Genomic DNA, 24,907 nt, shown 5'->3' with positions numbered 1-24,907 from the left:
GGTTACTCCAAACGGGTGTAAATATTGCCCCATGGTTCGGCCGCTTAAGTTTGGCTCCACCGCCTGCCATTCTGCCAACGTCCACGTTCCGTCTTCAACTCCGCGAACTTTGGCTTCCTCTCCTTCTTGCACCAGCCACGTCGCCAGTTTTCGGAGGTTGTCTAGTGCTAGTTGTACCTCCTCCGCCCTCACAATGTCTGACATGCTCAAGAATGTGTTTGGCGGCGCCGCGTCGTCCGGTGCGGTCAAGCCCGACGATGGTAAGCTATCTGTCCGGAGTTCAACTCCGATTCTGCAATTGCTGGGAGACTTTATCTGACTCTGCTGTTGCTGTATAGAATTCGCGGACTTTGTCGAAGCCCCTCAGCCCTCTCCTGCCTCCATCCTCGGTTCGTCGTCGACACCAGCTGCTTCGCCGAGCAATGGAGCCGCCGTTCCCTACACGGCATGGTACCGGGTGTGGGAGCGGACATCGCCCAAGGACTTCATGCAAGAAGCAATGGTCCTGCCCTTCATCATTCTGATCGTCGCCTTCCATCTCTGGGGTACGCGGAAGAACCGACGCAAGGCCAAGCAATGGGCCCAGGCTCACGCGACTGCTCTCCGGAACGAGTTTGCGGTGGTCGGATTCGGTGGCCTCCACAACGGCGAGACTGCGACTCCCGAATTGGACTCTGTGGACAGCGTGCTCAAGGAAAAGTCTCCTCAGGAGTTCATCTCTTACGCGACGGGTCGGCAGAATGTTGCCTTTGTTGACATCTCGGTTAAGCTGCCTAAGCGGTACAACCCGGTGACCTACTGGATGGACTATGCGTTCAGCTTCTTCTGGGAGACCTGGCCTGCCCCCGCTGAGAAGATCGAGGCTACTTCGTACGCGTTCGATGGCAAGGAGAAGGAGCTGGTTCCTGTCCCCGCTAAGGATTCGTCGTCTTTGAAGGTTAACAACTCGGCTTATGATGGGTTTATCTGGGCTATTGTGCACAAGAGCTGCATGCGCAAGTTCCGTCAGGACCGCTACGATGCTTCGATCACTTTCACCAAGGATAACGCCAAGCTGCCTCCCTGGGTGACTGTGATGACGGAGAGTGCTGAGATTACCGAGGCGCTTCTTACTCCGGAGTTGATCAAGGCCATTGAGCAGGCGGGTCATGAGTTTGAGTACTTGATTGTTACTGACCAGCCTACTGACAAGCCGATGAAGTGAGTATCACTTTCCAGCCATCCATGCGCACAAAATCTAACAATTCTAGGATCGAGGAAACCACCCCCAGAAAGCGTATTAGCCTGTCGATGAACATTCCCTCCGCCTCCAATGCCTACGCCAGCACCCTGCCGCTTTTCCAGCAATTCCTCGGTTTCGCTGACAAGCTCGTTGCGTCCGCGCACTTCCGTGCTGAGGTGACGCGCAAGGTCCGGAACGTTCGTGAGGCTGAAATCAAGAAGCTCCGCCGTGCCGATGAGGAAGAAAAGGCCGAGGAACGCAAGATTGCCGCGGAGAAGCAGAAGAAGGAAGAGCGGGAACGCATTCTTCGGGGTATGAATGCGGAGGAGCAGCGCAAGTACCTCGAGCGCGAAAAGGGAAAGGAGAACAAACGTTCTACGAAGAAGGTCACTCGGAGGGCATAGATTCTTCGCGTTTTCTGCTTCATTCTGTACAATTCTTCTTCTTGATGCTATTTTTATTGAGAAAACGTGGAGCGGGCTTGAAAAGCGATTCGATCTTGGCTCATGTACCTTCAATGTATATTAATCTTATTCGGGCAGGAGATGCGGCAGGGGATGTGTCTATTACGGTCTTTTGTCCAGAAATGAATGTGTTTTATGAGGCTAATGCGCGCTCTTTTCCCCGATGTGACATCGGATGTTATCGGCGGTGACCTGAATACGAGGACAACTATTTTGTGCTCCGTACTTGAACATGAATACGATGTCAGGTCCCTCCCTGTCGGTTATGTGTTTCTCGCCGGTTGGGTAGAGTCTTTCCCGTTCCTCTTGGCCTGCAGCATAAGCTAGAGATAAGCATAGTGACAAACAAACAAGAATATAATCAGCCTCTTCGACAGGTCCAATTGTTCTGCCCTGGCCCAGGCCGAATGCATGCTGACTGCAACTATACCTAAAACTTTCGGTCTCTGTTTCCTAATCGGTGTGTGTCGAGTCCGTCCAGTGCGCCTGCCGTATTAGGAAAGCAGCTTGGCTGGCCCTGCATACAAAATGTCTTGACCGTCTCTCCCTCGTCTTCTTTTTTTTTTTTTTTTTTTTGCCTCGCCAACCTCCTACAATCTCCTCTACACACTATTTTTTTACTTCTTTTCTCGTTCGTTGACCTTATAATTACTATACCTACACCCTACTACTATCATCGTTATTCATTCTTACTACAACCGTCAAAATGGTGTCCCTTCGCTATCTCCCAGCCTATGCCTACGCTCTCTTCACTGCCTCTATTAGCACCGCAGCACCTGCACCCATTGCCTCTCAAAGAGCGACGGCCAATGCTGCCGTTGCAGTCGGTGCCGTCATCGAACGGTGCACGACCCCCGGTACGATAGCCCTCACCTTCGATGACGGCCCGTACCAGTACACTTCCGATCTCCTCGACGTGTTTAGCCAAAACGGAGCCCCAGCAACGTTCTTCCTTAATGGACAGAATGTCGGGAACATCTATGACTATGCGGATGTTATTCAGCGGATGCATAGTGAGGGGCATCAGATTGCGTCTCATACGTGCGTTTTCCCCTACCTCTCGTGTTAGGTTTGTGTGATTGATGCTAACCATGGATGCAGTTGGAGCCATCCTTACCTCACCTCGCTCGACTACAACGGGGTCGTGTCGCAGATGACCCAGCTCGAGGATGCGTTGCAGGAGATTGTCGGCGTTAAGCCTGCCTACATGAGGCCGCCATATCTTGCCACTAATGATGTCGCGCTGGGTGCTTTGGGGGATCTCGGGTACCATGTTATCAGCTGCAGCATCGACACGAAGGATTACGAGAACGATGACCCCAGTTTGATTGCCAACAGTGTGAACAAGTTCAATGACGAGTTGAATGGTGGGGGTAGTATCGTTCTGTCGCATGACGTGCATGAGCAGACGGTGTATACACTGGCGCAGGCTATGTTGGATGAGGTTAAGGCAAGGGGATTGACGCGTATGTTCCATCCTTCCTCTCTCTTTGGTTGTTCGGTGCTGACTGGCTTGTTTAGCTGTTACGGTGGCGGAATGCTTGGGTGATTCGAACGGGTGGTACCAATAGACAAGGGTTGGATATATATATATTGAACCGGATAATTCAATTCAATCTAATTTTACTGTTCTCACTTTCCTTTTGGCGTACGTATATCTATACCAAGCCAGGTTTTCAACAGTAGACACTCGCATGAGTTAATAAGACTAACGGACTAACGGACGATGAGGGTCTATCGAAGATACCTGGATTATGAAAAGTCCCAAACCTGTATAGCTCTATGGTCTAATAACAGTCTAATTATACAAACCACTCATATATCCGTCAGTGAAGGTGCTCACAGCGACCACCTCTTAAAGAACTTCATGATAATCGGCGCGGCATCGAAGTAGGTCTCCTTGGAACTATCATAGTTCCCATCCTTACTTGGCCAGACATGCTTCCATCCATCAATCCGATAATGTGTAACTATTCCCAAACTCTCCCCACTCCCAAACTCATACTTCTGCACATTCCCACCCCACAACTCCTCCGTCTTATTACTCGTCCCAAGTCCATTCCGATCAGCCCACTGCCTCAACGCATGCGATACCACCGGCAAACACTTCCCATGCCTCGCCCCACCCGCATACGGAATCGTCGTATCAGCTGTGCCATGGAACTCCAGAATCGGCACCTTACTGCGTCCCGGGTCACACTGGATCTTCACGGTGCTCGGGTCACAGTCCTCTTCGGAGGCCAGGTTCTGGTAGTACCCGCCAGAGACGGGGGCGAAGGCGGCGATGCGAGTTGAGGCAACGGGGTCGCAGGCGAGGTCGTTGGTGAAACCGCCGCCGTTGGACTTGCCGGAGGCGTAGATGCGGGTGCTGTCGATGCAGTAGGTTTTTTCGAGGTGGTTGATTAGTTGGATGATGAAGGAGATGTCGTTGGGGCCGGAGGAGACGTGCCAGTAGTCCTGTTTTCATTGTATTAGCACCTTTCTTCAGGTTGGTCTTCATCTTGATCTTAAAAGATCCATCTGGATTGAAGGGGGGTAGGGGAGACATACATCAACAATAGCCTGCGGATAAACCGCAATGGCATCGGGGTTAAACTCCTCATTACTAAACTGCGTCAATTTCTCCATGTACTCGGAATCCTTGCCGCGTCCATGGAAAGCAATCACCACAGGCGCCGGTCTGTGGGTTGTATAGTTCGAGGGCAGGTGGATTAGGTACGAGCGGTTGCGGCCGTCGTCGGAGATCATGTTTGCGCGGTAGCTGTCTCCGGGGGAGTGGCCTTTGGCCAGGTGGTTGCCGCATCCGGGGGATGTGGATTTTGGTTGGGGGAGGGAGGATGAGGATGCGGATGCGGATGAGGATTTGGCTGGGAGGGCGGTTGTTACGCCGAGGAGGGCGAGGATGCCCAGTTGGAGGTTGAATTTCATTGTGTTGTGTTGTTTGCTGTGGGAGAGGTGAGTTAGTTGCTGAAAGGGCAGTTGTTCAGGATAATTATACACTGTACGGAGTACACCGTAATCCTTCTGATAGATAGAATCTAGAAACCTACCTCCTATCTTCGTTCGTAGAACTATTACCTTGGCGCAAACTAGTAGCTGTTGAATTGTCAAAAACCACCGAGGGCAAGGATCGAACTATATACTGGACAATGCACACAGTACGGATAAGGTTAAACTTGCAATGTATGCACACATACCCCAAACCCAACCAATAAAAACACCTCATGCAATGTTAGTCGCATCGAACATTACTCGGTGATCCTTTCTTATTCCCCCTATCCGGGCTTCTTGATCTTGTACGGAGCAATGCATTAATTGATGAGGATTGCTTTTGTAATTGCATGTAGTTTGAAGGTGTTTTTGGCTCCCAATCACTACCCTGGCTTCTGGGGGGGGGGGGGGGGGGGGCGTGGGAGCTGTGCTAGCCGAGGTGTTAGTGTTTCAGAAGTGTACAGAGTACTTATGTACTGCATTTGGTTGAGGTTTGGGGGTACGTATCTCGGCTCGTCAGAGTGGTTATCCAAGGAATGACACTGCAGATTATAGCTAGAAGAAGAAGAAGGTCAAGTCAACACTGCCCTATTGTTATCAATCACAAAACATCGGTTTAAGCGTCTGTCATAACCCTATCCGATACCCTATACTCTATACTTCGTATACTATACAAATCCCAAAGTACATACACAGAACGAGAAAAAACACCCCAATCCCTCCCTCTATCCTATCTCCTATCCCCCCAAACAAGCCCCATAAAAACCAAAAAAGCAAGACCAGACCTCATGATGTACAGAACCGAGGATCAACACCGCCAATCCGATGATCTTCCCAGCCGAGAATGTGAAGATCCGAAAATATACCGCTCCGTTCCCTGTTTACTACGTATTTCCGTATATAACCCCGTTTATCTCACGGTCAATCATGTACCTGATTATCATGCTTGTTAATTTTTCAGGTCCCAAAAGTACAGGTAAGCTCGTCTAGAACGACCGCTATCGAGGGTGATCGCCGGATCTGCGCCGGAATAGCTTTCTGTTTGGTTTGAATATTGGATGAGTGATTATTGACGGCCTGTGGGTGCTATTTCCGTGGTGGTTTGGGATAGGGGGGATGGATGGATGGTGAGTAGCTGAGTAGCTCTAGACTTGTAGAGTAACGATGTCACTCTCGGTTATCTGCAATGCCAGAGCACACCGCCTTCTAAAAACAAAACTAGCACGCAAGTCTGGGCTGTCGTCATTCGGAGTCACTATCACATCCCCCATGAAACAATCTACACATTACACTACACCCCTGCATCACTGACTCAAGTCTAGAAACAAACACAACGAATGACCTCTCTCAAAGAGAAGTTCAAGAAACTCTTCAATTGCCGCAAACTCCGCGAGTTCTACGCCGAATGGGCCGTTCTCCTACCTGCGAAGAGCCATTTGGATTCCGATTATAATTTTCCCCAAGGGCGTCCACCGGGGCGAGAAGGAGGACGTGGGCCAGGGGCGATGGGGTGGGCTGCTGCTGGGATGGGATAGTGTTTGTCGTGTGTCGTTTGTCGATTGAATCAAACGGATACGCATACGGATACGGACACCGAAATGACATGAGACACGACGAGACGACGAACGATGTCAATCAATCACCATATTCTATCTAATACCCTCTAAATACCTCAACCCTTTTTCAGGGAGAACACAGTTACTGCTTCCCAAAAATCTTCACCCGCTCCTCAACCGGCTTCTGCGCCTTCTCTCCCGCACCCCCCTCGGGACTCCCAAAGACCAACTGCGAGATAAGTTGCCAGTCACTCGGGATACCCCACTGCTTCGCGACGGGGGCGTCGATAACCGGGTTGTAATGTTGGAGGTTTGCGCCGAAGCCCAGGGCGGAGAGGCCGGTCCAGACTGTTTGTCTCGTGTTAATTGTTTGGTCACAATGCGGTGAAGTGAAAAGGGGGAAGAGAAGCGTACTGTAATACTGGTGCATGGCATTCGAGTGTTCAGCCCAGGGCTGGAAGTGGTCTTTGTAAAGGGCGAATTTCTCAGAGAACGGACCAATGTGTGCGGGGTCTTCGTAGAAGAGGACCTATCCGCTGTCAGCACCCATTTCACCTCTCCCCAATCCAACAACTCGACTCCCAGTGAAAGGGACATACAGTTCCAACCCCATTCTTAAACCCCTGCAACTTCGGCAACGACTGACTCTTCCACGTCTCCCCCGGCACAGCGCCCGTGTTCACCAACTGCGAGAACGTATCAATCGCCAAATCCCACAGCTTCTCATGCTGCTCATGCAACAGCACAACAAGTCTCGTGGACTGGGTGTTGAAGGACGAGGGAACGGTGTTGATGGCCGCGTTGACGAGCTCTTCGATCTTGGAGTCTGGGACGGGGGAGTTCTTGCCGAGCTTGTAGATTGTGCGGCGGGTTTGGGAGGCGTCGATTAGGGGTTGGGCGGACATTTTTGTGGTGCTTATGCTGAAGGGTCTTTGGTTTTGGTTTCTGGGTGTGTTTGGGAGGGGTTTGGTGATGGTGGTGGTGGTGAGCGGGACACGTAAGAATGGCGCGATGGCGGGGGATAGCGCGGGGCGGATGGTGGAGCCGATGTTTGTGCTGGCGCTGGTGTAGCGGAGGAGAGGTCGGAAGGCTGCCATTTTATATCAATATTATTGTATGATTGTAGAGTAAGATGAGGATATGGAACAATTCCGTGAATTGACGATTTCTTTATAAGATGGTAAGATGCCAGGCGCGGAATTAAGGTAGGCTTAATAATGACATTCCTCATGACTACGTTTTCCGTAAGCATTTGTATCTGCATTAGCTATCGAGAAGAGAATTAATAATTAGAACTGCAGTGTACATGATAACAAGCTCCGAAATCCGAAACTCCCAGTCCCAGTCCGGTTCTATATTCTATCAGGCCCAGGTCGATGGGAGCCAGGTGCTGTGATCCCTTATTAGTGTAGTAGTGGTGAGGTGAGGTGAGGTGAGAAGAGAAGAGGCAGTGGTGTTAATGCTTCAACAGTGGATTTTGCAAAACGCACTCGCTCGAAGTCTGTCCACGGTTGTTCCCCAAGTACCAACCATGGGAGATAAGTCGATTCTCCAGATCAAGCCAGTATTGCGCCTTGCCCCCGGCTCCTGTCTTTAGATCGAGGTCTCCTAGACGGACTTCGACGGGCCCTTCCCCGTCCAGTGGCATCTATACACGTTAGTTGTGGCGCAACACTACAAATAGAGGTGGGACGCTACCTTGATAAACATAGTGCAGTCCCTCAAAGTCATGGCAAGCGATCTCTCCTTCGACTGCGCGGACTGTCCATGCAGACCAACATCACGCATAGCTTTCTGATGTGCCTGAAGCTTTAACAGTGTGTCATTCCGGTGTAAAAACCGCGCCAGACGGTCCTGGTCTTGACATCCTTTGACGAATCGGGTCGCGCGCAAGACATGCTCGAACTTATCCGAGACGAGACCAAGAGGGCAGAACGATTTGTCTTCTGATCCGCACGCTTTCCGCGACTCGTGGTTCTTCATATCCCGTAGTGCGCAGGTACGACATCGTCGAGCATCAAGTGGTGCAGATGGAGACTGGAGAAGCCACTTTGGTTTTAGTTCTGCCATTATCATTCCTGGATCGTTAAAGGTTGTCATGTCTGTCACTAGCAAACCGAAAGGCTCATTTAGTGAGAGATACACCCCGCATCGTCTGCGAGGACGCTTGCCGTTGAGCTCAGCTGCACGTAGTCGCTCGTTACACTGTTGCACCAGTCCCCTGGGAAGTTGGACGAGCGTTTGATCCACTACTTCCTCGGGCTGGAACAACGGTCGAATAATTCTATCAAAATTGCGCGAGATCTCCTGGTACGAGATTCCAGATTTTGTGTCCTTGCGTAGTCGGAGTAACTTCCCTCGCAGCATGGGAGGTATACTCATATGTCCATTACTAGGCCCCGCTGTCACTGTCGCTGGTGCCCATATGATTCGGTAGATTACATTCGCGCCCCCCTCAGCGAGATAAGCGAGTTGAGCTCCCAATGGGAACTCCAGGCGATCGGGATTGGTCATCAGTTAAGATGTGTGATAATGCTGTGCGACACTTTTTCCTTTGTGTTCGAATCATGACCGCATTAGACAGATGCCTGCAATTCGACTATGGCGGGGTTTCGGCGCGTTCAGTTTAAATGGCGATGATCCCGGTCAAGGAGTAAGGCAGAGAAGGGTGTCCCGCGCGATGCACTGTGCTCGAAAAGGATATCGAAGTCTTAGGTGATGTGTACAGAAAACAACCCATCCCAGAAGAGGAAACGTCGCAAACGATGGTTCGATCGATTTCCGATAACGCAAGCAATCTACTCCCAATAATGTTATTGATTTAGACGGCGCGGCGTACAAGCTAAGCCGAACCGGGTGGAATGACCGCGTCCAGAACCCCTGTAGACGCGACCTTAGCAGGTTCCAATATAAATAGCGGGAAAAAAACGTAATCGGAGGATTCTAAGATCAAAGGAATCGACGAACGGCAATCAACAGATCGGGATCTGACAAATCGAACCGAATATGCAGGGTAACGTCGTTATCAGACCCGAGGCACTGGGCTTGCGAATTTCTCGGGATTTTTATAACCAATTCTCATGCCAATCGGATCGCCAGCGTGGTTGACACGGTTTACTTTATAGCCGCACTCTTCGGGGGATAAAATGCGATGGCGCTGCAACGCTCTCAGACGGTGTAATATTGACAGGTCGCATGCAAGAACGAATCTGGTGATTGATCGTATGTCACCAGGGCACAGGGGACAACGGTCGAATGCAATTGGAGTAACGAAGGGGACTCGATCGCGGCGCGTCGGGCACACAGTCGTCAGTCAATTATGACCTGTAAAGTAACCAGATCAGTAAATCATCACGCGCGATTTGTATGGTGCATGAAAGGCTGGAGTAAGGGCCGTACAGGATGCCGCGACAGCGGGCTGGGAACAGGATCCCCCGAGGAAACGAACGCGGCTTACCAAGCACCGCGCGCTCTGGAGGATTTTGGAAAGAGATAGAGCGCTCAACTGGGAAAAAGTCTCCGGGAATGAGGACAGATTGCCAAACACGAGAAGAGGGAGAGATGGTTGAGCTGAGGGCGCAAAGCGAAAAAGAAGTATCCGGTTCCAGCGACAATGACGTGAAGGCAGTGCTGATACAGCCGTTCGCATTCTCACTTCACGATATGGAATAGAAATGAGGAATCTTTTATAGGTGTTCAAAATTATCCGTTGGGGGTAGGAAAATAAAAAGCAAAATCTCATATCAGCCTTGTATTCCCTGAATCCGGGGAACCCCTGCTTTATATATAGAGTAGGAAGGGGAGATGACTCCATAACCAGTAGCGCATCAGGGGTTTCATTTTGACTGTAAAGAGAGTGGATAATCTAGAGACACATAGCTATAGAAAACTACATCTAGAATTTTAGGCCATTGTACAATTATTGGCATCGCCCAGACATGGCCATGAAGTTATCCAATGCCCCTCCGCATAAATTCACCCCGCCGGACTTTGCTCCGACCCCGTCATATCAACACCACAGGACGACAGAACATACAACACAAATAACTAAAAGGAAAGGATACATTAGAAGAATATTGTCACCTGAATCAATCTTCAAACAAGTAACATGTCCACCTCCGAAATCCCAACCCCAGCCAAATGCACGGCAGATTTCTGCTTGATCCCGGTAAGCATACATAACCACACCATCATAGTACATGTGCAATCTACTAACAGGACGTCACAGATGGGAACTTCCAGTCCCTCCGTATCCGCTCAAATCGCCGACGTCCAGCGTCTCATTGAAAAGTCCGATCTGAAATACACCATGCATTCTGCTGGGACTACGCTTGGTAACCTCTCCCCCGTTGAGATGCCTGATTGGTAGTATCATACTAACAAGAGTGTAGAAGGACCCTGGGATAGAGTCTACCAGGTTATCGGGCAGGCACACACAATGCTTCATCAGCAGGGGATAGTGCGCATACAGACAGATATCCGGACAGGATCGAGGACGGACAAGGCGCAGACGGCTGAGGATAAAGTGAATAAGGTGCGGCAGTTGTTGGGCAAGGAATAAAGGGTCATAAATACTTTCTTTTCTCAAGACGAATGAGATCAAAATAGACATTTCTATCGCTATTGAATCATCATTACATACAAAATGCCAATGAACCAGAACACCGCGCCGTCGACATACTATGTAGAGATATGTCCAAGATGCAATAGCATCAGATACCAATTTTCAAATCCAGACCCATGATCTATCCCAGAAAGAAGGAGTGTACAATCCCAACACCAATATGAACGGAGAATAAAAGAGGGAAAATGCAATATACAACGAATGATAAAAGGAAAGTCGTAACGGTCATTTAGTTCAATGCAATGCCACCCCCAAGCAAGCTCCCCCAGTCTCCACCAACCCAAACCCAGTCAGCCATGCTGGGGTTTGATCCAGACTTGGCCTTGTTGACCATCTCCACCAGTCCCTTGAACACATTGCCATAAGTTGACCCGTCGCTCGTCGAGCCCGCGCTGATCTCCTTGCGGCCAACGGCATTTGTGACATTGTTCAGGCTGTCCACGGTGTCGATGGCGGGTCCCTCATTGAAGAAGTCCACCAGGATGAAGGTAGGCTGCCGGCCGCCATACTGTTCCTTGCACTTATTCGCAGTGTCACCCAGGTTTCCAGTTCCCCCGGATGGAGCGTTGGTCGTAGAGACGTAGCTAGAGTTCGGGTACTCGATGTCCAGGATGGTGGTTTGGTATAGGAAGTGGTTCATAAGCGGGAGTTTGCTCGACTGCAGCGCGGCTGAGAGATCACCACTGATACTCGAGGGGCGGTCCGGGGTGCAGGAGAAGTTCGATGCTGAGGTCACTTCGTATGGGTTTTCCCACACGTAGTTCCATTCGTCCAGGAGGTAGGATGTGTCTGAACTGGTGGAGCCATCCAGCGCTGTCACGAAGGTCACTAGTCTCTTTCCATCATCGATCATGCTTTGGAGCGTCGGCCACGAGCCGGAGGAGGCGGGGGTATAGGTGTAGTTGTTGAGACCGGACGACTGGTATGCTGAGTCAATGTCCGAGGCCGAAGCGCCGTCTGAATTCACCAATAGAATAGTCACCACTGTATCAAACGTCAGCTATCGTTTCTTCCACAACACATCCAGGCAAACAAACATACCCTCATTCGCATTCGAATCCATCCATTTCTTAATATCCGTCAACCACGACGTCAACGTCCCCGCATCCATCAACTCACAACTCGAATGGCATAGATGCCATGCCGAGTCCTTCTTGTGAATCTGCGCGGTAAGCAACCGAACACCAGCACTCAGCTGATCCGTTGTCCCGTAGTACTGATCCCCCGCAGTCGAGTAATCCGTCGACGCATCTCGTACAAAGGGACTGTCGTGGGCGCCTAGATGGGTGATTTCGCCGTAGTTTTTGGAGCATAGATCGGGAGAATTGTTGCATGCTGTGCTGCGCGGCCGGAGACCTCTTGCGGCCACGAGGGGGAGGAGAGCGAGGAATCCTAATCCTTTCATTTTGAAGGTCTCACAAAGGATGTTGACAGCTGCTGGTTGAATGCAGCAAGAGGAGAAATGCTTGTCGCTGTTTGATAAATGGCAGTTCGGAAATGAATCAAGGAGGATGGAAGGGGGGGAAAGGAGTATTCGAAACTGATACAAGTGATAAGATCAGAGAATCACGACCCAGCGAGATTCACCTAAAAATAAAAGTGACACACCTGGTGGACTTTGTAGACAAACAACCACCGCCGATTCTACTATTCTTAGAAACGCCAATTCTGGGGACGCGCCATCAGGCCGTGGCTGAGGTGGCTGTTGATTGGTCGATCCTGTTTTGCGTTGCCTGGGGCATTAGACACGTGTTTTCCAAATGAGGTATAGCGTGAATCAATTTTAAACCAAAAGATACTATGTACTCCGTAGAATATGGAAGTGATCACTTAATCCTCACCGGTTCGTCGATTGAGATTGGTGTTACGAGGGCATGGTTTCTACATAGCTAGGCTTTGGAGTGCAAACTTGCAATGGAAGACTGTGTATGTGCGTTGCTGACGAGGGCTCTATGTACAGCTGCATATGGCTCAAACGGGTCATTATCCTTTTTAGTTGCCTGGTTTTGTGATCCTATAGCGTCTGTCATTATGGTGCGTCTCTATTTTCGGCATATGAATAACCTACCCTGACCCAGTCTATTCTGCAACATTCTTCGCCCCGCAGGATCTCTAGGGCATCTCCCCCAGTGCAAGTGGTGTTGGATCTGTAGACATGATCGCTGCGCGTGTAGATTTGAGATCAGACTATGGAGTACAGCAGTGCAGATTATGGTGTGATAGATGCGAGCCAAAAGATATTCTACCTCCAGTAACCCATTTGTAAACATTTTAGATTAAAGTTAGCTTCGTGCAGGTTGCTGATATGCCCCCCAGACTTAGTTCCGCCCGAGACAACGGTAGATCCAGTCAAAAGACGACGATATGCATGGGAATAGGGTCCCGAAGAGGGCAGATTACCAGAAACGGTATATGATACTCGCATCGTAGAACTGGGCATCATGGCTCACGGCACGTGTATTGAGTGACACTACTTCAATAGTGCACAACTTTTTGACCGGATATCTACAATCCCAAAGCCTTCAAAATCTCCTTCGCCACACCCGCAGTACTAGCCGGATTCTGCCCCGTTATCAACGTCCCACCCAGTCCAGCATACTGCGAGACAACCACCTTCTCACCCCATGGCTCGCTAGCCTTGACATATCTTCCCTCTGTAGCCCGATCCAACTCATCTTCGAGAAAAAAAGGCATAACCGCTGTCGCTCCTATCTGATCCTCCTCGACATTTGAGAAGCCAGTCACCGTAGCAGAGGAGAGAAGCGACTCGCCGGTGGGTGCAGTGGCCTTGAGAAAAACAGTCGGACCGTGACAGACAGCTGTAAGGGGTTTCTTTGCGTTTGCGAAATACTGGACCAGGGCGAGGGAGTTGGCGTCTGCGTGGAGGTCGAACATTGCTGGTTGAGTTAGCCTTCATTCACTCTAATCATCCCAAGCACAAGCTGTGAGACATACGTCCATGACCACCAACATAAAATATCGCATCAAACCCCTCAACCTCTGCTAGGACATCTGACAACTTCCTAGTCGTCTTCCAGAGCGACTGGTTCTCATTCAAGAATTTCGTGCATACGGGATCGTTTTTAAACATCTCCACAGATGCGGGTTCGAGTGGTGCTTCGCCGCCGTTTGGAGAGGCGATTACCATTTCTGCTTTTCCTTTGAGGACATTGTGGGCGTGGGCGAATTCCGGCTGTATGATATGGTATGGCCAGAGAGAGCTTCACGGGGTAAGGATGGGGAGGATGGGGAATGAACGGACCAGAAACCAGCCTGTTTGGTGGTCGGTTCCCGGGATTTTGTCGACGGAGGTTAGGACAATGAGGACTTTTGGGGCCATTGTCGATTGCGAGGGATTTGTTTGAAGGGATGTAGGATGAAATGCATTGAACCGCGTGATCTCAGAGACAGATAGAGAATAAGCACTTTCAAAATAACCGATGATCTACTCACTCGAAATATTTAGATTGGCATGTCATATGTCAATCATGCGGATTAAAGGTGCGGACAATACTAGAACCATGGTTGGGAGTTAAACAAGATATGAATACATACCCGGATTGAACACCGCAGATTCCAAACAGAAATCGATATCAAAATGAGTACGCCTTCCTAACTTCTGGCTTTTACAGTAACTTGAAATACCCCCCTACACAATCCCCTCGAAGTAAACACACCATCAGGGTCAACACTCCTCTGGATCCTCCCCAGCCTCTCCAGGTTCTCCTCCCCATAACCACCGTATGGGTCTTGCTCTTTGCTTGCATAGTTGATATACATCCATGGATGATGCTCTCCAGCATCCCGTGTGACAGCAGTGGATTTCTCGACCCAATTGCTAACAAAGGTATTCATAGCGTCGTTTTCAGAAGCGTTATTCCATAGCGTAGTCAGAAGAACGACTGGGGTTATTAGCTGGATTGCTTCTTGATTGATTCATTTTGGGCTAGCATACCAGTTAGTGGACCATTGGCATCTAGACCAGCGGCACTTCCTCCTCTCTCCTTCGACGCACGAATGGAAGCCTCATACAAAGGCTGGATAACGAGATTCGGAAGGAATCCCGGCGTTTTCTTGACAGATTGGAGCTCCTCGATCATGATGTCCTGGATTTGGCGGTTTAGATCAGCGGGCGGGTAGTATGAAACGGTAGCAAATAGGTTTCTACACAGTTAGATACATCGCCTTGACTGATGGAAAATGGACTAGGAACATACCGACCACCAGGAGGAGTTTCCGAATCTACCTCCCTACTAAAACTCGTCGACCAATCGATCCGAATAGTACTCGACTCGGACGGGACCCGATTCAACCTGTAAAACGGCCGGGGATTAAATATTGGCTGTGAGTACTCCTGCGTAAATGTAAGAGTGTAATTGTCTGTCTCTTGGTCGTAGCCAAAGTCGAAATAAAATGACATAGCGGTGTCGCTTTTCGAGCTTCCGGTTGTAAGTTCGTAGGCGATGTCTGCGATAGTGTCCCTCTTATCTGCTGAGTAGGATTTCTGTCCAGAGTAGAACTGGGTCTGCGGAACGGCTCTTATATTCGAAAATGGCTCATTTACTGTTTTTCCTTGTTACTTTCTTGCTTGCCTCCGTCGCCAATGCATTCCACCTCCGTGAGGTCTACCAATTCCCCAATGGCACCCGGGCGGAAAACATCGCCGTCCTCTCTAACGGCAACCTCCTAGTGACTTTTGCGAGCACCCCCGAGCTATGGGAAGCTATCCCATCGGCTCAACCCGGAGCCACACAGGTACGGCGTCTCCACCATTTCCCCAACGCTGAAATGGTAACCGGAATTGCAGAGCTCACTCCAGACGTGTATGCCGTTATAACACCTAATACCGTCTGGAAAGTGGATTTGAACAATGGCACGAAGAACACTCCAACGCGAATCGTGACACTCCAGTCCGCCAGAACGCTCAATGGCATGGCGGTGTTGGACCCTGATACTCGAACGGTGGCCATCTCTGACTCTAAGGCTGGATTGGTCTGGCGTCTTGATACCAACACCGGAAACTATACCGTGATACTGAAAGACGAGACCATGGCCGCGAATACAAAGGAGGGTGCCTTGCTCGGGATCAACGGATTGAGGGTACACGATGGCCATGTCTACTATGTCAACACACCGGAACGACTTTTCTGCCGTATCCCAGTGAACACAACGACTGGTCGAGCAACTGGCTCTCGCGAAATGATCAGCCAAGGCGCACTGGCAGATGACTTTGCCATTAGTCGCCAGGGAGTTGGATATCTTGCTGGTCTTACGGATCATGTCATTACCCGGGTTTTCGTGAACGGGACACAGGAAGTGATTGCGAACTCGAGTGCTCTAATGTCGGCTACGTCGGGGGCATTTGGACGGCTTGGTAGCTCAGATGTTCTGTATATCACGACTGGAGGGGAGACATCACATGTGGTCAATGGTACGAGTTCGAGGGGAGGGAAAGTACAGGCGTTGTCTCTCGGGCCCTAGAAACTTGGATATACCACGACGCCAAAATTCCGCATTCTATATCTGCTCAAGCGACTGTAGCTAGCTTAGTTTTGAAAAATTCATCGTGGGAGCATTGGTACTCACCTCTATACACTTACGCATGAGCCCGTCAACAGCTCGGAAGTCCGGATAGAGAGACACCAATTAATACACTATTCCGTAGAGCATGTTGAGAGCCCGAAGGTATCACTGAATTGTTCATGGATATAATACAGGTATCATGCTATTTTTTATATACAAAGAGAGTAGATATCATCTTGTTCGCGCAAACGCACCGTTCCGCAGGTAAGTCGCCCGCCATACCGTACGCCGGGTCCGAATCAGAGACATCTTGGTGCTGGGCGGATTCACCAACCGGTGCAAGTCTCTCATTTCCCAACCACGAAACAGGGTATCACTGCCCCATGCCCGGTTCATGTCCTGGGTGACCTTGTGTACATCATATGGATTCTCGCGGCGCAGCATCCGGTTCCTGGGACGGCTTGACAACCGATCTCGTCCAAAGAGCACCGCCAGACGGTGTCGACATGTGCGGCGGATCCAATACCTTGCGAGTCGAACACCGTACTGCTCCAGTTCTCGGAGGAGCACCAGCCCGCGCACCCAAGGGACCAGCTGTTCACCCTTCACCTTGAAGGGGTTGTAAGCTTTTGCCTCGGAAAGGGAAACTCGGCATCGGAATCCCCACGAGACAATGGCAGACTGCATCTGGGAGCTGAAGATCGCCTTCAGCATGTCGCTTCCATAGTGCGCGGGTGGAGCGGCTATCCTAGCCTTTTGTTGGTCTGGTGGAATAGGCCATGGCTCATTGCCAGGCGGTTTCGCTAGGGAGGAGTAAAAACGCGCTAGCCAAAGACAGCAATCTCGAAGTTCATACCAGCGGTGGGTCATTCCAAATCGTTTCAATATCTCAACCCAGAGATCAGCATCCACGTGGCAACCTTTTGGAACGGCACGCTTTAACATTTGAAAAACCACGAGCACTTCCTTGCTAGGGTGGAGGCCAAATCGTACTGGCGGCCCAACCCCTGGCCTTCGTGGACCGAGAGCCTTGCGGACCAGGAGGTTAAGACTGTCCTTGGTTAGGGTTCGGCCGCGCAAAGTCATCGTATCCACGACCTTGGCCGCAGATTTCAGATGACCCGCAACGATTTGTTTCCGGAAATGCACGTTGAAAAGCTCAGGACCTTCTTCCGAAAGCTCAGTAAGAATCGCGAGTGTCATCTGGTAATGGCGCCAATCGCGTGTCATGTAGTACGACATCAGAAGGGACTCCTGCATAGTGGCATCCTCGAGTACATCTGGATGTTGGTCGCTATGAAGTAGGTCAGAAAGAAGGATATCACGTTTTTCCTCTGCTAGTCTGCGAATCAAGCGTGCAAATACACTGTCTCCAACAGAAATGCCCGATTTTTGAAGCAACCGGAGTTTCTCCAGGAGATCCTGGCTTCCGTGAGCCCGGACTGCCATCTCGCGCAATGACTGTGGACCAATAGCCGTGACCCCTAGCATGCGTAGCCCTGAAAGAATCATGTCTAAGTTGAATGACCGGGTCGCGAAAAGCCGTGCACCTATCTCATCGCTGAACGGCTTTTCTTCCACCACGAAATTTTCGACTCGTTCCTCCGCAGTAATTGTATTCCGGTTATCGGACTCCACATGCCGGGACTCGAACACATTCATTGCATACGTTTCCAGCTTCTGATAAATGTGTGTCGGCGTATGTTCCATAGCATACTGCAGCAATTTCTGGATGTCTTCAAATTTTCGCGGATGTTCATCATGCGAGACGAAAAACACGTGCATCCATAATGCCTCCCTCCCAAGCCCTGATTGTAGCAATCTCGAGATAACTGGGCCATATATATGACGAGCTTGAGTTCTGTGACAGATTTGTCTGAACGCGCGTATGCCGGGAGCTATCGCACCTTCGTTGACCATAGGATGAGGACCAAGCGATATTGCTGGCTCAAGGAGTTGTAATATGTCATTCGGGTTTGATAAATGCGGATGTTGCAGATTTTCATGCCATGTGACTGCTTGCTGCACCCTACCACGTTCCAAAAGCCCACCGACAACCTTGAGGTAAAACCTACCCCACCGTTTACCTGCCTTTCTCCACAACTCAGAAGCATAAGTCACAATTTCCTGCAAGAGTAATCCCCGCCTCAGGCCCAGTTCGATGAAGCTCTCCCAAATGAAATCTGCGTGCTTCCCATCGACAGGCAGCTCTATTTCGTCGTGTCGAACCGTCAATCCCTCCCAAATGTCTAAAGTGCCCTTGTCTCCATAGTGACGCTGTCGATGACGAAGGAGTTCTTCCCAGAGAGCAAAATCATGCCGTCGTGCTGGATCGTCGACTAATTTTGCGCCGATGTCTCTGGTATGTCCAATGTCCGACTCAAATTCCAGCCTTTCCGGTTGCAATGCCAATGATCGCGGGTGATCCTGTGCAGTTGCTGTTGCATTCGGGTACGTCTTTGAATGCGGTATATCGTCATCGGTCCTCTTGCACGACGATCCTATCTCGTGCACACGAAAGCTAAAAGGTTGTCGGTTTGATTTCTGGCGTTGAGCGGCGGGAGACTCGGTCGACGGTTCAGATTCAAGTTCAGGTCCATTGAGGCCCGTATTCTGCGATATCGTTCGGTTTTGGCATCGTAGGCGTTTGTAATTGAGCTCCAAATGTTCGATCCCAAGCGGCGTTGCTACCAATGAGTCGAGGACCGAGACAGCGGATGGCCTCTTCAGTAAGCGAACAAGCGCCGGGCGCATGGATCCTGAAAAGAGAACACGAAGGGAATGAGAGGCAGCTTAACCATCCTCCTCGTCCATCGCACATAAAAGAGAAAATTCGACTTGTTCGAAAACTGTACAGCTTTTGATCCCGATACCTTTTTTCAAAAGCGGCGGGATTTGATTCCACGTGACTATTAATAAGCACGTTGTGTGAAAGACGGAAACAATGTCACATGATCTCCCGCGATCCACACTCCACGAACGTCGACTTGAGCCTTACCCTGTGTTTCGTTCCCCATTGTCCATTCGCGCCTCCAGAGCCTCGCTTTTCCGCCCCCGCAAACCGCAAAAATGTACCGCACCGTCCCTCGTATGGCTGGGTATGTGTTCCCCGTTCAATTCCTCTTGATCCGAGCCCCGCGCACAATTCCGGAAGTCGGTGGTGCAATCTTCGCCGGTCGACCGATAGAGTGACATGAGTTGGATCGATGGCTTCTGCAGACAGTCTGGCTGACAATTTCGCTTCTTGCGGCATCTAGGTTCGTGTTCCGCGAGAACCGTGTCCCTTACTACCAGCGTCTGTTCCAGCAGCACGACGGTAAGCGCCAGTGGTGGAAGGTCAGTGCTCCCGCAAATCGATTCCGGACTTTTGGGCGAACAGAGAACCTGACATACAATTCTTGATAATTTGAAGTCCTCGCGCTCCGGTTACATCATGTACCCCTACCTCATCTCCGTCTACGGCATGGGTGCTGGTGAGTCAATCCTCGGTTGGAAACATTGGTTGTTGTGCACATGGCTAATTGCGCCCTAGCTACCCTGTACGCCCTTGGTCGCATGGTCTTCGTACGTTGCCTTTTCCCTAGTCGCCGGAAATCTGTGCCCAAGCTAACCCTATCAACAGGGCCACAAGACCTGGATCTAAGCTCCCTTTTGAAGCGTTTTCTGTTGCATGATATTGGCAGTGTACTTCTACTTCAATGCTGGGCTGCGAGGGTAGGTGACAGACGTTTCGACGTTGTATATAATATCTGCCAAGCGTCAATGGGAAAAATCTGCCCTAGTTCTGATATTCCCATTTACTCTCGGAGGCTCGCAAGAGCGTTCCTCACCAGCGAGCGGGGCTCATTGTATATGTGTTTTGGTGCATCAGCAGACCCGCGCTTTTCAGTAGACGCCCCAATCTTACTAGAGATTTCCCCGTCGTTCTCAATGTCTGTAGAGTATTTCAACCAAGATAATGAGCCCTTAAATAAGCTCGGTCTTGTTGTTAATGAACGGTGCATAAAATTGATTAGTCATCCGTTATTCCTCGTGCTGCTGATCTTGAAGATAAAAGGACCAGCCTTCAGCTCGAAACCTCGACAGATGCTGGATTTTTGAACATCCTTATCAAGGGGGGAATTTATAGACTGGTTGATGCTATTTGCTGGCGCGTTTGCGAATCGCTAACAAGAATCTGCATCACCTGGACATGCAGATAATGCTACTTGCAGCAACCGAATAGCCTCATTCAAATACCCCTGGGATCCTAACCAGGAAAGAACAGGCACCCCAAAAGTATAATCTATATGATGATATCCGGATTCATTTTTTGCTGACGCGATGGATCAAACATCTGCTGAGCGGCCGGCCAAGCGGGTGCGGCAGGCTTGTGAGCCATGCAGGTAAACACGGAAGTTGGACCTCTATAAAACGGTGACTGACCTGGTTCGCAGGCGCAAGAAGGCTAAGTGCCCTGGCGAGCAGCCAACTTGTTCACTCTGTGCACGCTTACATCAAACCTGTGTGTATGATGGGGAAAGGCGCAGGTATCTATCGCATTCCGCTTCAATGCAGGAGTCGACGCCGTTATCCGCACCGGAAATTGAGTTTCCTCGGATTCTGGTGAGCCTCAGGTCCACTTATGCAGGGGATGGGGCTTGTGTATTGATAAATGTGTAGGAAGATCGACTAGGAGGTCTCGAAGCGAAAATGGCAGAGGTCATCGAAACTTTAAGGTAATGGGAACTATGATCCCATATCATCATGGAAAGGCTCTGACCTATATGACAAGGCAAAACAACTCGGGGCGCAGCCATCAATCGACGGCGAACTCACCTCCTCCAGACTTGGTCAATGGCACGGCGAGCCCTTCCATGGCAAGTCCAATTACACCTCTTCCTCCTTGGAACACGGTACTATCCATTGCTGAGCTGTATTTGCTATATTGCGAATCTCAGCCTCTTCCACTATTTCATAGAGCAACTTTCGTCAGAACTCTTGGGGGTCGTGATCCTGAGATTATCTATGCTGTGCTTGCACTGAGCGTCCGATTCTCAGAGGATTTATATGCAAATGATGATGAACTAGTGGATATGGTCAACAGCTACGCGGAGGTAGCCAGAGGTCTGGTCACGAAGAGGGTCTGGGAAGGACCAGTTGAGCTCTCCACTCTACAGTCACTCTGTCTGCTGAGCCTAGTCGACTTCACAAGTAAGACGTTTCACCCTGACGATCATGCTGTATCTGGGCTGATAAGAAATGCAAGATGGGAACACACACCGTGCAATGATTCATGGTAGTATAGCTATGAATCTGGCTCAATGTGCCAACCTCAGCTCGGAGTCTCATACAGGACTATCTCCAGTAGCTCGCGAAGAGCGTAGACGCTGTTTCTGGAGCATCTGTCTGCTGAAGCGTCTCCATGGGGGCGAATTGACTAATCTGGAATTCTTTGAGAGAAATTACCTTCCATTTCCCGAGAGCCCTGCACGGCCTACACTTCAATTCTCCCCGGAAAGCACTACAGATGAAAGTCGGTTGACCGATCTTCAAGATCAGGGTATCGTCGCCTATGTGATCATGCTCAGCGAGGTCTTTGCAAAAACGGGTAAATACGTCCGTCGCCATGGAAAGCCAAACAGCGTGCCCCCTTGGTCATCCCAGTCAGAGTACTCCGAAATACTTGCCTTGCAGATGGATTTGGAAACGCGGATGCCGTATACTCACCGGTTCAAGCCTGCTAAGCTAAGCGAGAGGACGCCCGAAGAACTCTTGGAACACCGCGATTATTGGAGCCCGTGGTTCTTGAATCAATTTCTGTACCACACGAACCTGTGTCTCCTGAATCATCCTCTTTTGCTCTCGTTGAGTCTACGGAACTTTCGGAGTAGCATCCCAGAGATATTTTTACAGCACACATCAGACCTCATCTCATCGCATACAACCTGGATTGTTTATTTCATTGACTACTTTGAAAAGAAGTCATTCATCGCTTCTGACCCATTGCTGGGGTACAGCGCAGCGGTTGTGGCCACCATTGAACTGCAGCTTAGCTTCACGGAAAGCCCTACAATACGACAGGAAAAGAGAAACAGGTTTTCGAAATGCGTCAGGTTTGTGCAGAGTATTGGGAAAAAATGGCCCCATATGGCACGAATGGTACGCTGAACCTTCAGGATATCTATCTACTTAATGGAGATCACTAGCTGACATGTTTATCAAATCGATCAGGCCGAACGATTACAACGCTTGGAAGACGCCGTTACCTCGTCTTACCAACCAGACCCAAATGCGCAGAACAAAAGTTTACTGATCGACCTCTCACGCTTCTGGGAGATTCTCGAATACTCATTCAATAGCGATGCTACTTCTGCACGCCGCATGTTTGGTGATACCCTTTATCTGGGGCCTCCTACATTTGCCGCGGAGGTGTCACAGACCTCTCCTTTACCAGCACCCACGCGACTCGACTTACTTGGACAATTACGCTCACAGGAAGATACTGGTCTTGGTAGTGGTCCAGCTTCCCCGTTGCCACAATATACAGTGGATGCTTTGGCCTCGCCGCGGCACATGGATCTGATCAATGATGAATTCTCAATACTGGCGACGAATTTCTTTTCCCAGGGACAAGACTTTCTACGAAGCCATGATACCAGAGAAGGGGCAGGGGATTTTTAGACCAATGGTGAAAATATAAAACCACTGCATTGTCGTTATGTTACATTACGAAGCCCAATCACGCCTTCAGCGCCTGCTTCAAATTCTCCACGAACGTCCAAACCTCCGTGAAAGTATTATACAAAGGAGCAGGGGCAACACGCACAACACCTGGTTCTCGCTTGTCGCATACCACACCGATTTCCTGCAGCTTTTGCGCGACCTGTTGCAGTAACCCGGGTTTCAGCAGCAAACACAACTGGGCTCCTCTGGCTTCGGGGTTGGACGGTGTGATGATTTCGAATTGGCGTGTTTCATCGGTGCTGTCTTTCAGTAGAAGATGTTCAAGATATGCTGTTATTAAAACAGACTTCTTGCGGATCTCTGCCATGGATGTTTTATCGAAGACGGAAAGTGCCGCGCATAGAGATGTGAGATCGATAGCCGAGGGGTTCGAGATTTGGAAGCCTCCTGCGCCAGGGATTGGCTTGAACTCTGTTCAGTGTGTTAGTGCTTTGAGCTCAACGGTACGAATTAATCGTGTAACTTACTGTTATCCATCTTGAACCGCTCCGCTCTGTCGTCTCCGTACCACCCGGTCAGACGATGGCGGAACTTTGGAGAATCCCTCCCTTCGCTATAGTCGACTTGTCCGTGTCTCTCATGAACGTATAGACCGGCAATACCCCCTGGCCCAGAGTTGCCATATTTGTATGTGCACCAAACCGCGAAGTCGACGTTCCACTCATGCAGCTTCAACTCAACGTTACCGTACGCATGGGCCAAATCCCACCCCACAATAATGCCAAGCGACTGAGCATACTCGGTAATCCGTTTGATGTCGAACAGCTGGCCAGTGTAATACTGGATTCCGGGAAGAAGGACAAGGGCGATCTCGGAAGCGTGGTTGTCAATATAAGAAAGAATCTTCTCTGTGGAGACTTCGTATTCTCCCTCGTCTGGACCGACGAGAAGCATGGACTGGTCTGGATCCAGGCCGTGCCATGCGATTTGTGATTCGATTGCATACTTTGTCGTTGTTAGCATGATTTACGCTGGTTATATTTCATATTCTAAGCACTTACATGGTCACTGGGAAACGCTTTCCAGTCCATCAGGATCTTGTGCTTATCGGAAGTCGGCTTGTAGAAACTGGCAAGCAAAAGGTGAAGGTTCATGGATAGTGTTCCCATTGCCGTGACTTCTTCCGGTGCTGCTCCAACGATCCTGGACATGGACTCGGCTGCCTGCTCAGACAGTAGCTGCCATTGTCTGAGCGGCGAGCCCTCAAGGTCTGTGAAATGGCCGCCAACACCGATTGATGACCACGTGTCGAGCTGTGCCTCCAGATACTTTGCAGTGGCTTTTGGTTGGATTCCAAGGGAGTTCCCGCAGAAGTAGATGCACGGCTCCGATGATAGCCCTGGTTTGATGTGAGTATTGGAAAGCTGTTGGACCCGAGAGATACACACCTGGCTTTGCGAGCTTCTTACAAGCGATATTTGCCTTGGATGGAATAATGAATTCATCACGAAACCCCCGCAAAGGATCAGCTGTGTCAAGAGAGGCAGCATATACCTTTGTACCGGCGTCCGCGGGGAATTCTGGCTTGGGTACTGTGGAGGGGGCCTTCATGTTTGCGTGAGCTGAACAGACGAGTCGATCAAGGTGAAATGAGAACAATATATCACGAAACTCAGGGCCCGACCGCTCTTTGTTCTTTATATATGATTTCTTTTGCCGATGCTATGCGGTGCAACCATCCACATCAGCCGGAACCCGGATCACATCCGCTTCCGCCTCGAGATCCGTCCTGTGGTGATAAGCTCTGTCCAGTCACGAGCACGGATGATTTCACGCTATCTCTACAAATTGGCTTTTATAG

General features: G+C 50.1%; 15 protein-coding genes across 15 annotated transcripts; 7 read left to right on the top strand and 8 right to left on the bottom strand.

The window, feature by feature from the left end:
• The first annotated feature begins 130 nt into the window (after nucleotides 1–130).
• Nucleotides 131–2,028, top strand: ASPGLDRAFT_40968 (CCDC47 family protein). The gene is made up of 3 exons (XM_022545307.1): nucleotides 131–260; nucleotides 339–1,200; nucleotides 1,251–2,028. Exons 1-3 carry the CDS (start codon nucleotides 194–196, stop codon nucleotides 1,624–1,626), a joined length of 1,305 nt encoding a protein of 434 aa, XP_022405710.1. The 5' UTR covers nucleotides 131–193; the 3' UTR covers nucleotides 1,627–2,028.
• Nucleotides 2,029–2,261: 233 nt separating this feature from the next.
• Nucleotides 2,262–3,288, top strand: ASPGLDRAFT_40966 (chitin deacetylase). Its single transcript, XM_022545306.1, has 3 exons — nucleotides 2,262–2,727; nucleotides 2,788–3,152; nucleotides 3,208–3,288. The coding sequence occupies exons 1-3, from the start codon at nucleotides 2,393–2,395 to the stop codon at nucleotides 3,255–3,257; spliced, it is 750 nt and encodes a 249-aa protein (XP_022405709.1). The 5' UTR covers nucleotides 2,262–2,392; the 3' UTR covers nucleotides 3,258–3,288.
• Nucleotides 3,289–3,525: 237 nt separating this feature from the next.
• Nucleotides 3,526–4,614, bottom strand: ASPGLDRAFT_21213 (alpha/beta hydrolase family esterase; the record flags this gene model as incomplete). Its single annotated transcript, XM_022543073.1, has 2 exons — nucleotides 3,526–4,143; nucleotides 4,237–4,614. The coding sequence occupies 2 exons, from the start codon at nucleotides 4,612–4,614 to the stop codon at nucleotides 3,526–3,528; spliced, it is 996 nt and encodes a 331-aa protein (XP_022405708.1).
• A 1,761-nt stretch (nucleotides 4,615–6,375) lies between these two features.
• Nucleotides 6,376–7,138, bottom strand: ASPGLDRAFT_114664 (nitroreductase family protein; the record flags this gene model as incomplete). The annotated part of the gene is made up of 3 exons (XM_022539627.1): nucleotides 6,376–6,581; nucleotides 6,648–6,762; nucleotides 6,833–7,138. The coding sequence occupies 3 exons, from the start codon at nucleotides 7,136–7,138 to the stop codon at nucleotides 6,376–6,378; spliced, it is 627 nt and encodes a 208-aa protein (XP_022405707.1).
• Nucleotides 7,139–7,833: 695 nt separating this feature from the next.
• On the bottom strand, nucleotides 7,834–8,693 carry ASPGLDRAFT_40961 (inositol-pentakisphosphate 2-kinase). Its single transcript, XM_022545305.1, has one exon. It carries the CDS (start codon nucleotides 8,613–8,615, stop codon nucleotides 7,908–7,910), a length of 708 nt encoding a protein of 235 aa, XP_022405706.1. The 5' UTR covers nucleotides 8,616–8,693; the 3' UTR covers nucleotides 7,834–7,907.
• A 1,452-nt stretch (nucleotides 8,694–10,145) lies between these two features.
• Nucleotides 10,146–10,966, top strand: ASPGLDRAFT_191289 (thiamine-binding protein). Its single transcript, XM_022543047.1, has 3 exons — nucleotides 10,146–10,401; nucleotides 10,462–10,567; nucleotides 10,625–10,966. The coding sequence occupies exons 1-3, from the start codon at nucleotides 10,342–10,344 to the stop codon at nucleotides 10,792–10,794; spliced, it is 336 nt and encodes a 111-aa protein (XP_022405705.1). The 5' UTR covers nucleotides 10,146–10,341; the 3' UTR covers nucleotides 10,795–10,966.
• A 120-nt stretch (nucleotides 10,967–11,086) lies between these two features.
• Nucleotides 11,087–12,262, bottom strand: ASPGLDRAFT_30775 (uncharacterized protein; the record flags this gene model as incomplete). The annotated part of the gene is made up of 2 exons (XM_022543978.1): nucleotides 11,087–11,841; nucleotides 11,899–12,262. 2 exons carry the CDS (start codon nucleotides 12,260–12,262, stop codon nucleotides 11,087–11,089), a joined length of 1,119 nt encoding a protein of 372 aa, XP_022405704.1.
• Nucleotides 12,263–12,698: 436 nt separating this feature from the next.
• Nucleotides 12,699–12,998, top strand: ASPGLDRAFT_191230 (uncharacterized protein). The gene has a single exon (XM_022543046.1). It carries the CDS (start codon nucleotides 12,772–12,774, stop codon nucleotides 12,928–12,930), a length of 159 nt encoding a protein of 52 aa, XP_022405703.1. The 5' UTR covers nucleotides 12,699–12,771; the 3' UTR covers nucleotides 12,931–12,998.
• Nucleotides 12,999–13,309: 311 nt separating this feature from the next.
• On the bottom strand, nucleotides 13,310–14,197 carry ASPGLDRAFT_161033 (type 1 glutamine amidotransferase domain-containing protein; the record flags this gene model as incomplete). The annotated part of the gene is made up of 3 exons (XM_022542470.1): nucleotides 13,310–13,754; nucleotides 13,813–14,050; nucleotides 14,120–14,197. 3 exons carry the CDS (start codon nucleotides 14,195–14,197, stop codon nucleotides 13,363–13,365), a joined length of 708 nt encoding a protein of 235 aa, XP_022405702.1. The 3' UTR covers nucleotides 13,310–13,362.
• Nucleotides 14,198–14,469: 272 nt separating this feature from the next.
• Nucleotides 14,470–15,400, bottom strand: ASPGLDRAFT_115209 (uncharacterized protein; the record flags this gene model as incomplete). The annotated part of the gene is made up of 3 exons (XM_022539670.1): nucleotides 14,470–14,759; nucleotides 14,813–15,021; nucleotides 15,075–15,400. Coding segments are annotated over 3 exons (825 nt in total), but the record flags the coding sequence as incomplete, so codon positions are not given.
• An 8-nt stretch (nucleotides 15,401–15,408) lies between these two features.
• Nucleotides 15,409–16,338, top strand: ASPGLDRAFT_62631 (uncharacterized protein; the record flags this gene model as incomplete). Its single annotated transcript, XM_022548553.1, has 1 exon — nucleotides 15,409–16,338. The coding sequence occupies one exon, from the start codon at nucleotides 15,409–15,411 to the stop codon at nucleotides 16,336–16,338; it is 930 nt and encodes a 309-aa protein (XP_022405700.1).
• A 232-nt stretch (nucleotides 16,339–16,570) lies between these two features.
• On the bottom strand, nucleotides 16,571–19,210 carry ASPGLDRAFT_40952 (uncharacterized protein). Its single transcript, XM_022545304.1, has one exon. The coding sequence runs from the start codon at nucleotides 19,132–19,134 to the stop codon at nucleotides 16,612–16,614; it is 2,523 nt and encodes an 840-aa protein (XP_022405699.1). The 5' UTR covers nucleotides 19,135–19,210; the 3' UTR covers nucleotides 16,571–16,611.
• A 143-nt stretch (nucleotides 19,211–19,353) lies between these two features.
• Nucleotides 19,354–20,188, top strand: ASPGLDRAFT_40950 (cytochrome c oxidase subunit 7). Its single transcript, XM_022545303.1, has 5 exons — nucleotides 19,354–19,482; nucleotides 19,642–19,716; nucleotides 19,793–19,853; nucleotides 19,913–19,944; nucleotides 20,003–20,188. Exons 1-5 carry the CDS (start codon nucleotides 19,450–19,452, stop codon nucleotides 20,021–20,023), a joined length of 222 nt encoding a protein of 73 aa, XP_022405698.1. The 5' UTR covers nucleotides 19,354–19,449; the 3' UTR covers nucleotides 20,024–20,188.
• Nucleotides 20,189–20,703: 515 nt separating this feature from the next.
• Nucleotides 20,704–23,043, top strand: ASPGLDRAFT_30769 (putative C6 transcription factor; the record flags this gene model as incomplete). Its single annotated transcript, XM_022543977.1, has 6 exons — nucleotides 20,704–20,765; nucleotides 20,817–20,985; nucleotides 21,043–21,098; nucleotides 21,155–21,573; nucleotides 21,629–22,521; nucleotides 22,594–23,043. 6 exons carry the CDS (start codon nucleotides 20,704–20,706, stop codon nucleotides 23,041–23,043), a joined length of 2,049 nt encoding a protein of 682 aa, XP_022405697.1.
• On the bottom strand, nucleotides 22,935–24,691 carry ASPGLDRAFT_40948 (kynureninase). Its single transcript, XM_022545302.1, has 4 exons — nucleotides 24,495–24,691; nucleotides 24,108–24,445; nucleotides 23,574–24,051; nucleotides 22,935–23,517 (listed from the first exon to the last, which is right to left on the bottom strand). Exons 1-4 carry the CDS (start codon nucleotides 24,655–24,657, stop codon nucleotides 23,102–23,104), a joined length of 1,395 nt encoding a protein of 464 aa, XP_022405696.1. The 5' UTR covers nucleotides 24,658–24,691; the 3' UTR covers nucleotides 22,935–23,101.
• Nucleotides 24,692–24,907: the final 216 nt, after the last annotated feature.

This window comes from Aspergillus glaucus (genome assembly GCF_001890805.1).
Source record: "Aspergillus glaucus CBS 516.65 unplaced genomic scaffold ASPGLscaffold_1, whole genome shotgun sequence".
Lineage (NCBI taxonomy): Eukaryota > Fungi > Ascomycota > Eurotiomycetes > Eurotiales > Aspergillaceae > Aspergillus > Aspergillus glaucus.
The sequence above is the reverse complement of the archived record's forward strand: the minus strand, read 5'-3'. Positions and strand labels throughout refer to the sequence as shown.

Excerpts from the sequence above, each read along its gene's own strand:
- ASPGLDRAFT_40952 (XM_022545304.1), bottom strand. The coding sequence starts at position 19,134 with ATGCGCCCGGCGCTTGTTCGCTTACTGAAGAGGCCATCCGCTGTCTCG.
- ASPGLDRAFT_40966 (XM_022545306.1), top strand. The coding sequence starts at position 2,393 with ATGGTGTCCCTTCGCTATCTCCCAGCCTATGCCTACGCTCTCTTCACT. Across the intron at positions 2,728-2,787 it reads CATCAGATTGCGTCTCATAC|TTGGAGCCATCCTTACCTCA; the intron begins GTGCGTTTTCCC and ends CCATGGATGCAG. Across the intron at positions 3,153-3,207 it reads TAAGGCAAGGGGATTGACGC|CTGTTACGGTGGCGGAATGC; the intron begins GTATGTTCCATC and ends TGGCTTGTTTAG.
- ASPGLDRAFT_40968 (XM_022545307.1), top strand. The coding sequence starts at position 194 with ATGTCTGACATGCTCAAGAATGTGTTTGGCGGCGCCGCGTCGTCCGGT. Across the intron at positions 261-338 it reads TGCGGTCAAGCCCGACGATG|AATTCGCGGACTTTGTCGAA; the intron begins GTAAGCTATCTG and ends GTTGCTGTATAG. Across the intron at positions 1,201-1,250 it reads CCTACTGACAAGCCGATGAA|GATCGAGGAAACCACCCCCA; the intron begins GTGAGTATCACT and ends TAACAATTCTAG.
- ASPGLDRAFT_191289 (XM_022543047.1), top strand. The coding sequence starts at position 10,342 with ATGTCCACCTCCGAAATCCCAACCCCAGCCAAATGCACGGCAGATTTC. Across the intron at positions 10,402-10,461 it reads CAGATTTCTGCTTGATCCCG|ATGGGAACTTCCAGTCCCTC; the intron begins GTAAGCATACAT and ends AGGACGTCACAG. Across the intron at positions 10,568-10,624 it reads TTCTGCTGGGACTACGCTTG|AAGGACCCTGGGATAGAGTC; the intron begins GTAACCTCTCCC and ends ACAAGAGTGTAG.
- ASPGLDRAFT_40961 (XM_022545305.1), bottom strand. The coding sequence starts at position 8,615 with ATGAGTATACCTCCCATGCTGCGAGGGAAGTTACTCCGACTACGCAAG.
- ASPGLDRAFT_40948 (XM_022545302.1), bottom strand. The coding sequence starts at position 24,657 with ATGAAGGCCCCCTCCACAGTACCCAAGCCAGAATTCCCCGCGGACGCC. Across the intron at positions 24,446-24,494 it reads TAAGAAGCTCGCAAAGCCAG|GGCTATCATCGGAGCCGTGC; the intron begins GTGTGTATCTCT and ends ACATCAAACCAG. Across the intron at positions 23,518-23,573 it reads GCGGTTCAAGATGGATAACA|AGTTCAAGCCAATCCCTGGC; the intron begins GTAAGTTACACG and ends CACACTGAACAG.
- ASPGLDRAFT_40950 (XM_022545303.1), top strand. The coding sequence starts at position 19,450 with ATGTACCGCACCGTCCCTCGTATGGCTGGGTAT. Across the intron at positions 19,717-19,792 it reads GTAAGCGCCAGTGGTGGAAG|TCCTCGCGCTCCGGTTACAT; the intron begins GTCAGTGCTCCC and ends GATAATTTGAAG. Across the intron at positions 19,854-19,912 it reads CGTCTACGGCATGGGTGCTG|CTACCCTGTACGCCCTTGGT; the intron begins GTGAGTCAATCC and ends ATTGCGCCCTAG.
- ASPGLDRAFT_191230 (XM_022543046.1), top strand. The coding sequence starts at position 12,772 with ATGGAAGACTGTGTATGTGCGTTGCTGACGAGGGCTCTATGTACAGCT.